Genomic DNA, 10190 nt, shown 5'->3' on the forward strand with positions numbered 1-10190 from the left:
GGGGAATGACTCCTGTCAATATCAACTTTTGACTTCCGTGTCCTTTAGACCAAAAGTTTTCCGTTGCAGAAGGATGAGCTCTTCTATCTTGAGTCGTGCTTCTGATAAAGCAAACCTGCAATTGCTAACTTTGCATCTTAGGTATACTCATAGAGGTGTTGAGGAGACAAGACTTCTGTAGTATGTACTTATTGCCAGTTTGGGGAATAGGCGTGATGTGACATGGTCAACGTCGGTTGTCTCTATCTCTTATGCTTATGGGCTTCTGGTTCCTTTGGGGTTCTGTTCTTGGTTCTAGAAATCAACCTTTGGGTCTTTGGCTTCCTTAAGGCCTTTGGATTTGTTTTGATTTAAAGTTTAAGTATATAATCACTTAGAAAATATGTTAGCTTAAATCAAATTCAATTTAATTCCTTGATTTGAATATTTTTGGCGATCTAATTTTCTTAGTAATTTAGGCAAGTTTTGTAGCCGAACAAGTAATCTATAATGTGAATTATGTAATAACATTTTAAGGTATGTGCAACACATTTTTCGCATGCAGCTTGCTTTTTTTTTGCAACCGAATGATTAATTGATTATATTTTACGCAAGCTCAGGGGCTAAGTGAACATTTTATGCAAGTTGAGGGGTTACTGATACACTTTAAAAGTTCAGGGGCCAATCAATTTTTTTGGACAAGTTTAAGAGGCAAGTTATGTATTAAACCTTAAATAAAAGAATAAGGTACCAAAATAGGCCTAAAGTTTTTGGAAAAGTATCGATATGAGTTTCGCATACAAAATAGCACTAATGTAGGCTTAACGTTTTAAAAAATAACAATTTAGGTCTCAATAACGAAATGTGACATGTCATTCATATTATTCTCTTAAGTTTTTATTTCTATTTCCACGTACAATTGACAGAACTTAACGGAGTAATATGAATGACGTGTCACATTCTGTTATCGAGACTTAAAATTAATTGGTACTCTTTTTTTAAACGTTAAGCATATATTAGTGTTATTTTGTACATTGAGCCTAAATTGATACTTCCCTAAAAACCATAAGCCTATTTTGGTACCTAATCCCTTAAATAAATAAGGAATCTTTTTATGGGAGTAGGGTTCTAATCGAGCCGAGCTGAGCTGAGCTTTGACATGTTCATCAGAAAATTGACGAGCCCGAGCTCTGAATTATGTTATTGAACTGCTCATAAGCTGTTTACGAGCTTATTAACGAGCTTGTTCACAAGTTTTGTTCGTAAGCAACTCGTTAATTCAGTTCATGGACTTCACTCGCGAACAACTAATTAATTATGTTCGTTAATTATATTGATTATTTTTTTAACACAAAACTACATAGTTTTTAAACCTATAAAACTAAATTTTACACAATGTTTTACATTTCACCATTTATAGAAATGTTATTACTAAAAAAAAATTGAACGAAACTTGCTCATTAACGTTTTCATGAACATTGTAATCAAGCTTGCTCATGAGTTTGTTCATGAACCTATAATCGAGTCTGCTCACGAGCTTTGGAGCCGAGCTTCACTATGTTCAAGCTCGACTCATTTGCTCACAAACAATGCATTATTAGATAATTTTCTTAATGGACCAAGTTCAAATATGATTTTGGACTCGAAACAAGCTCGAAACTCAGCTCGAGCTCATTTATTTTCTAATGAGCTGAGCCGAGCTCGAGCAAGCCAAAGCTCGGTCCGGACTCGAACTCGTTAATTTTACAGTGAGCTGAGCTTGAACATGCCAAAATTCAGCTTGGTTCGGCTCGATTACAGCCCTGCAACCCTATGAGCGAGGGTCACGGATAGAAATAGAGAATTGAAGATAATTTTTTTTATCTTTCTTGGAGGACCACGGGAGTAATTAACCCTGAGTTAAACGGATAAAACAAACAAGCAAAAATTATGTTTATTGACGTAGTTAAACCCACAAGTAGTTGAAACAGTCAAACAACTAGACTGTCATGTTTTGGGGGAAACATCAATACCCAAATATATCTTTTTTATTTTCCTTTTTTAATTTTTTTTAATAATAATATTCTACTATTAAATTAATAAATAAATAAATAAAATGATTTATGCTGCACGATGGACCCCACCTTCTTCCTCACTTTGCTCATTCTCTCTCTCTCTTTCTCTCTGTCACTACAAATTACTTCATTCATTTTCTCATTTCTCTTCAACAAATGAGCCGTCTTCTCCAACTTCTTCTTCTCCATTACATCAGAAAGCTGGGGTTTCCTTTTCCGTTTCCTTCCTGCTTTCTCACTCTCAATTTCACTTCATTTCCGATCATCTCCCCGTATGATTATTGCATGCTCTTAAACCCATTTCTACTGCAAAACCCTGTTAATTTTAATTTCTCTGTTCGGCTCTGATCAACTATGAAGAGGAAGCGCTTAGATATTTCTAAGCATTCCTTTGAAACTCACCGTAAGCTCTCTCTATCTTGATTTCTGATTCTTTGTTCATATGATGATTCTTTGAGACCTTTGCTTCAGTTTTTGGTCTGTGTGTGTACTTGGATTGATGTTTTCTATTGGGAATTTTATGTGGAAATGTGTTTGCTCCTTTTGTTTTGTTTCATTTAGAGATTGTAAACTTGTTAATGCTGGTGTTTGTGTTTAGTTTGTTTTTAGATTGATTGTTTAGCCTTATTTGGTTGGTTGATTGATTGATTGATTGATCGATGATGAAACGATGAAGATTAACTATTAATAGCTAGGTTATATCCACATTCAAGTGAGTATTTAATGCCTTGATTACTTTATTTTTTTACTATTTTTATACTTTACTCAGCTAAATTTTGGTTCAACTGCTACTATTTGCTTTTGCTGTGTTTGATGTTTCTCGTGTCAGTTTCAGTTTCCGTGCACCATATACAGAGACAACCAGCTCTTCTTGGCTAGTATTTCCGCTTTTCGTGTCCGTGTCCATTGCCATTTGCTAGCTATATTTATATTTTTTATAGAAACAACGTTTTCCGGTGTCTGTTTCAGTTTCGGCTTCCATTTCCGTGCAACATAGCTTAGGATTGTCAATTTATGAGGCACAACACGATATACACAGACATGTTGCACATTTTTTTTTTATCATATATACCTTGATAGTTAACGGAAACTCTTCGTCAGTGTCCGTATCCGTTTCCATTATCGTTTCCTAGCTATATTTATATTTTTATAGAAACAACTTTTCCCGGTGTCCGTTTATATGTCCGCTTCCTTTTCCCTGCTACCTAATCTTTGAAAGGTTAACTATTGGGAATTTTATGTGGAAATGTGTTTGCTCCTTTTGTTTTGTTTGATTTAGAGATGGTAAATTTGTTAATGTTGGTGTTTGTGTGTAGTTTGATCGTTTGACCTTATATGATTGATTGATTGATCGATGATGAAATGGTGAAGATTAACTATTAATAGCTAGGTTTTTAGTTGTTTAAGTGTTGGGAATATTCACATTCATGTAAATTTTTAATGCCTTGATTACTTTCTTTTTTTACTATTTTTATACTTTATTCTTTAACTAAAATTTGGTTCAACTGTTACTATTTGCTTTTGCTGTTTGATGTTTCTGGTGTCTGTTTCAGTTTGAGAGAACTTAAAAGGAAACTCTTCGTCACTAGCATTTCCATTCCCATTTCCTTGCTATATTTATATTTTTATAGAAACAATGTTTCCCGGTATCCTGTGTCCGTTTCTGTTTCTGCTTCCATTTCTGTGTAACATAGCTTAGGATTGTCAATTTATGACACACAACACAATATACACAGACAATCTTGATTTTTTTTTCTTTGTTTGACCTTTGCTTCAGTTTTTGGTGTGTGTGGTTGGATTGAAGTTTTCTGTATAAATTCTGATAAATATTGGGAATTTTATGTGGAAATGTGTTTACTCCTTCTGTTTTGTTTGATCCAGAGATTGTAAATTTACTAATGCTGGTGTTTATGTGTAGTTTGTTTTTTGATTGATTGTTTGGCCTTTTATGATTGATTGATTGATCAATGATGAAATGATGAAGCAGTGTTCTTGTTTAGGGTTTTGTTTTTTTATGTGATTAACTATTAATGGCTAGGTTTTATAGTTGTTTAAGTGTTAGGAGTGTTCATATTCATGTAAGTTTTTAGTGCCTTAATTACTTTCTTTCTTACTATTTTTATACTTTGCTCTTTAACTAAATTTGAATCCTGATATTTTTATACTTTGCTCTTTAACTAAATTTGAATCCTGATATTTAGCATCTATGTTGCAAGAAACTCTTAGTCACTGTCACTAGCTATGTTTATATTTTTATAGAAACAACATTTCCCGCTGTCTGTTTTTGTGTCAGTTTCCGTGCAACATAGCTTAGGGTTGTCAATTTCTGACACGACAACATGATATACAGTGAAAACGATATAAAGAGACAATTGATTTGACACAATTATCACTTTTGTTGCATTTTTTCATCCCTGGTACTTGGGGTCTTTGTTGCACAGAAACTCTTCCTCACTAGCATTTCCGTGTTTCGTGTCCGTTTCCGTTTCCTAGCTATATTTATATTTTTATAGAAACAATGTTTCCGTATGTCTGTGTCTGTTTCCGTTTCCGTGCAACATAGCATAGGTTAGGGTTGTCAATTTCTGACACGACAACACTATATACAGAGAATACGATATACAGAGACAACCCTTGACACGATTATCATTTTTGTTGCATTTTCTTATCATAAATAATCACGTGGAGTGTATATACATGATGACCCATTTTGACGCAGCTGAATGTGCACTGCCTTGAATACTTGATTATCAATGTTATGTAGTTTCTTTTCCTTTTTTGAACTGTCAGTTTGACGCAATTATCATTTTTGTAGCATTTTTTTATCACATATAATCATGTGGGTGTACATACATGATTATGACAGAATAACTCGTTTTGACGCAGCTGAATGTGCCTTGATTACTTGATTATCAATGTTATGTAGTTTCTTTTCCTTTTTTGGAACTGTGATAGTTCTCTGATATAGCTCTTTTGAAATTCTATGACACAGCTTTTGAAGTCTTAGAAAGAGGTACATGGAGAAGTGTTGAACATATAGAGATTAGAGATGGGATTGTTTCTATCCATTTTCCTGATAATCGTCGCGTGATTGAGGACAAAGGTCCTATCTCGAACATGCGTGTGAAGTCGAGGCAAGCGGAGGAATCTGATTGCACATTGTTTTTGAGACCAACTGTTGATATTTGTGTGCTTTCATCGTCCAAAGAAGATTCAGAGGTATGAAAATGTGTTACTTGCAAATGTACATGTTCTATGTCTTATTAACAGAACTGTCTTACTTTGGCGTGTTCTATGCTATTAAGCTTAAGCTTTTTGGTTAAATGGTTGTTTGATATAGTAAGAAGGTCGGAGAGGGCTTGTTCTATTAAGCTTTTGAGTTGAATGTTCTTTTTTATACTTCCACAAGTTGCCATGCCATAACTCATATCACAGCTGCAAAAAGTTCGAATGCTTGTTTTGGATATTTTGTGAAAAAAATTAGCTACCTTCTTGATATTGTTTATCATTTGATGTTTTGTGCGGCATTTATTATGTTTCCAATGTTGTATTTGTTACATCTCGGGTTGATTTTCGAACTTTCTGCATTGTGTAGGTGTGGAGCGATGCTAAAATAAATTCTATAGAGAGGAAGCCTCATGAATCTCAATGTAAATGTCGGTTTTTTATAAAACGCTATGTTGATCAAGGCCCTCTTGGATCAGAGAAAATGAAACTTGATAAAGAGATAGAAGAAGTTGGAATTGACCGAATTCGCATCCTTCAAAGGCTTCCAAAATGTCCTAGTGAAGGTCAGTTCAGCCGTTGGGATTTCTCCGAAGACTGCCCTTCCTTGAAGATAACTAAACTGCTCTTAGGGAAATTCTCTGCGGACCTTACGTTTCTACTTGTGGCATCAGTGTTGAAGCAAATTGCATTTGATGTGAGATCAGTTCAAAATAAAGTTGTATATGAAATTTTAGCCTGTGATGAAGACAGATTTTCGATAAAATCGAATAATCATCTGAACTCCTTAAATTTCAAAGTAGACAATGATATTGTGACGTCTGTCGTGCACCAGTTTGCTCCCGAAGCTGATGAGCCTCAGCCTGCTTGTGACACACATGAAACTGATACCAATGAAGCTTTGGCGCTTTCTGTTCCAAATGTTCGGCGATCTAAGCGACGAAATGTTCAACCCGAGCGTTTCCTTGGTTGTGATCTTCCACCTGATGCAAATGTTGACTGGGTTCGACAATTGCCAATCAGGCCGGAAAAGCCAAAAGAAGATGAGCTGTTTTTACCATTGTCATATGTTTTTGGACCGATTGTAAATTATTCCGCAGAGCAAACTGAGGAAGAAATGAGAGTTTGTTCTTCTGGACTAATACCGATCGAGGATATCCCTATTTCACACTTCAAGACTAAATCAAGAAAGCGGAAGCCATGTATAGTTAAGCAAAAGGAACATCAAAATGAACTTGCGATCGTTCCTGTGCCTTCTGGAAATGATCCGGTAGACGCCGAACAGGTGGATTCCCCTGTCAAAACATCAGGAACTTCTCAAGAGAAGAATAATTTTTCATTCAACTTTTACAGAAAAAAAGCTTCCCCAGTTGTACAGAAGAAGCAGAATTTCGAACTTGAAGAACTAATGTTGAAGAGTAAGTGGAAAGGAAAACCGCTTATTAGCAATGCTCAAAGCGGGAGGTATCGTTCTCGACATCACAAGAGGACTAGTTACGGTGAGCCCGTAACTCATAAGAGGACAAGCTTAACTGCAGATGCATACAATAGACTCATAAGATCTTATGTGAAAAACATTGATTCCACAACCATTTCAAAGGAGGAACCTCATATCGTTGACCATTGGGAACAGTTCAAAGCAAAAAATCGATTCAAAAGTGAAGACACGGAGCCAATACCAAATGAGGATGAGGAAGAAATGTCCGAAACTGAAATGCTGTGGAGAGAAATGGAATATGCTTTGGCATCAGCTTATCTTCTTGAAGAAAACGAGGTATAATTTTGGCTGAACTTTTATCATGATCATATGTTTAAGTTGATGCAACCTTATGTATCGAATTTGATATATCAGGTTCGAGTTTCAAGAGAGACCATGGAAGAATCAGTTCAACATTGCCGGCATGTATTCAAATTGGATGAAGAAATCGGGATTTTGTGCCGCATATGTGGTTTCGTGAGCACTGAAATGAAATATGTTACAGCGCCATTTGTAAGTTAAACAATGAATGCAATTACTTATAATCTTGTTGATTCAATCTGATTTCTGAGTGCTTTTTTTTCGTTTTTCGCTTTTCTTTCAGATGGAGAATGCTGGTTGGACGGCAGAAAATAAGTCATTCAAAAATAAAGATTATGAATTTAAGCCAGATGAAGAAGACGGCTTAAACATTTTGAGAAATTATGCTTCCAATGAAGAGATGTCTTCCTCAGAAGCGAAAGAAAACGTGTGGGCCTTAATCCCTGACCTTAGAACAAAACTGCATGAGCACCAGAAAAGAGCTTTTGAATTTTTGTGGAAAAATGTTGCTGGGTCTTTAATTCCAGCAAATATAGAGAAAGCATCTCGAAAGGTTGGTGGTTGTGTCGTCTCCCATACTCCTGGAGCTGGAAAAACGTTCCTTATTATTGCATTTCTTGTTAGCTACTTGAAGTTGTTTCCGGGGAAAAGGCCTATGGTCCTTGCTCCGAAAACAACATTATACACCTGGCACAAGGAATTCATTAAATGGAATATACCTATTCCAGTTCATCTAATCCACGGTCGCAGAACTTACAGAGTTTTCAGGCAGAAGGGTATGAAATTCCAAGGAAGTCCGTTCCAAGGAGGTCTGAATCCTGGTCTCGATGTTATGCATGTTTTGGATTGCTTGGAGAAAATTCAAAAGTGGCATGCTCAACCAAGTGTTCTTGTTATGGGTTATACCTCATTTCTGACACTAATGCGAGAAGATTCGAAGTTTGCTCACCGAAGATTTATGGCTAAAGTGTTGCGGGAGAGTCCAGGGTTGCTGGTGCTAGACGAAGGGCATAACCCGAGGAGTACTAAATCAAGGTTAAGGAAGGTTTTGATGAAAGTACAAACTGATCTGAGAATTTTGCTTTCAGGTACTTTGTTTCAGAACAATTTCTGTGAATATTTCAACACTCTATGTTTGGCGAGACCGAAGTTCATCAAAGAAGTTCTCAAGAGTTTGGACCCAAAGTTCAAGCGGAAAAGGGAAACTCAAGAAAAAGCGCGCCATTTGTTAGAATCCCGAGCAAGAAAGTTCTTCTTAGATAACATTGCAAGGAAAATTGATTCGAAAGAAACGGATGAAAGAATGGAGGGCCTAAATATGCTGAGAAACATGACCAGTAGGTTCATCGATGTGTATGAAGGCGGTGCTTCTGATGGCCTTCCGGGTTTACAGATTTATACCATATTGATGAATTCAACAGACATACAACACGAGACTTTGATCAAACTCCGTGATATTATGGCTACATACAACGGATACCCTCTCGAATTGGAGCTTCTGATAACACTTGCATCAATACATCCTTGGCTGGTTAAAACTTCCAACTGTGTCAACAAGTTCTTTGATTGGGAAGAACTGGCGAAGCTTGAGAAGCTGAAGAATGATTTCAAAAAAGGGTCGAAAGTGATGTTCGTCTTGAATCTTATATTCCGAGTAGTCCAGAAGGAGAAAGTTCTCATCTTTTGTCACAACATTGCGCCCATTAATATGTTCATCGAATTGTTTGAGAGTGTGTTTCAGTGGCAGAGGGGTAGAGAAATCATGTCCCTCACAGGCGATCTCGAGCTGTTCGAAAGAGGAAGAGTGATGGATAAGTTTGAAGAACCCGGTAGCCCTTGCAGGGTACTTCTCGCATCAATTACAGCTTGTGCTGAAGGGATTAGTTTGACAGCAGCTTCACGGGTAATCATGTTGGATTCGGAATGGAATCCTTCGAAGACGAAGCAGGCTATAGCAAGGGCTTTTCGTCCGGGTCAACAGAAGGTAGTATATGTGTATCAGCTCCTTGCTACTGGTACACTTGAGGAAGATAAGTATAGGAGAACAACATGGAAAGAATGGGTATCTAGTATGATATTTAGCGAGGCGTTCGTCGAGGACCCTTCTCGCTGGCAAGCCGAAAAGATTGAAGATGATGTTTTAAGAGAAATGGTCGGGGAAGATAAAGTTAAATCATTCCACATGATAATGAAGAATGAGAAGGCTTCAACTGGCTGATTAATTAGAGGCTATAATAAAAAGTAACAAACTTCTCACTTAAACTCGGTTAACAGAACGTTATTCATTTTCTCTGTATTTACAGTCACTTTTTTTCTTTCTACAGGGCTTAAAAGCTTCAAAGTTATGCTGGAGTTTGGAAGATTTCAATAATGGCATAAATGATAAAGAGTGCCATAATTTGGGAGGATTTCAATAATGCCCAGCTTCTGTTGTTGTAGCAATAAATGGTGAATAAACTGCCTCTTTTCTCTTTTCTCTTATTTATTTCGGGACTCTTCGGACTTGTTTGGTTCAACTGTTCATATCTACTGTAGTAGATATGTTGCTGTTGTTGTTAGCTGTTTGCTGTTGCTGATAGCCGATAGAAGTTGGCTAATTTTCCTTGCTGTTGCTGGTAGCCGATAGAAGTTAGCTAATTTTACTTGCTGTTGCGGGTAGCCGATATAAGTTAGCTAATTTTCCTTATCAACGGTTGTTTCTCGATCCTAACCAAATACTTTTGTTCTACTGTTTGGGGTGAAAAAGTTTTAAAGCTTTAAAATAGTGAGAAAGCTTTAAACTGCCTCTTTTTTCTTATTTATTTCGTTCTTTATTATTTATCATAAATTTTGGGACTCTTCGGACTTGTTTGGTTCGGTTAGGCTGTTCATATCTATTGTAGTAGATATATTCTTAATTGTTAGTTGTTTACTGTTTTGTTGTTGTTGGTAAGTGATAGAAGTTTGCTATTGAAATAGCTATTAACCGTTGTTTCTCAGTTCTAACCAAATACTTTTATTCTACAGTTTGGAGTGAAAAAGCTTTAAAATAGTGAAAATGCTATAAACTGCCTCCACTTTCTTATTTATTTGGTGTTTTTATTATCTATCATAATTTTTGAAACTCTTCGGACTTGTTTGGTTCAACTGTTTAT

At 36.3% G+C, this 10190-nt stretch overlaps 1 protein-coding gene across 1 annotated transcript; it reads left to right on the forward strand.

Annotated features, from left to right (window-relative positions):
• Window positions 1-2152: 2152 nt before the first annotated feature.
• Window positions 2153-9988, forward strand: LOC136235558 (SNF2 domain-containing protein CLASSY 1-like). Its single transcript, XM_066025294.1, has 6 exons — window positions 2153-2436; window positions 5026-5252; window positions 5629-7032; window positions 7111-7248; window positions 7340-9297; window positions 9381-9988. The coding sequence occupies exons 1-5, from the start codon at window positions 2388-2390 to the stop codon at window positions 9272-9274; spliced, it is 3753 nt and encodes a 1250-aa protein (XP_065881366.1). The 5' UTR covers window positions 2153-2387; the 3' UTR covers window positions 9275-9297; window positions 9381-9988.
• The last annotated feature ends 202 nt before the right edge of the window (window positions 9989-10190 follow it).

This window comes from Euphorbia lathyris, chromosome 7 (genome assembly GCF_963576675.1).
Source record: "Euphorbia lathyris chromosome 7, ddEupLath1.1, whole genome shotgun sequence".
NCBI classification, from domain to species: Eukaryota; Viridiplantae; Streptophyta; class Magnoliopsida; order Malpighiales; family Euphorbiaceae; genus Euphorbia; species Euphorbia lathyris.

Excerpts from the sequence above, each read along its gene's own strand:
- LOC136235558 (XM_066025294.1), top strand. The coding sequence starts at position 2,388 with ATGAAGAGGAAGCGCTTAGATATTTCTAAGCATTCCTTTGAAACTCAC. Across the intron at positions 2,437-5,025 it reads GCATTCCTTTGAAACTCACC|CTTTTGAAGTCTTAGAAAGA; the intron begins GTAAGCTCTCTC and ends TCTATGACACAG. Across the intron at positions 7,249-7,339 it reads AATATGTTACAGCGCCATTT|ATGGAGAATGCTGGTTGGAC; the intron begins GTAAGTTAAACA and ends CTTTTCTTTCAG.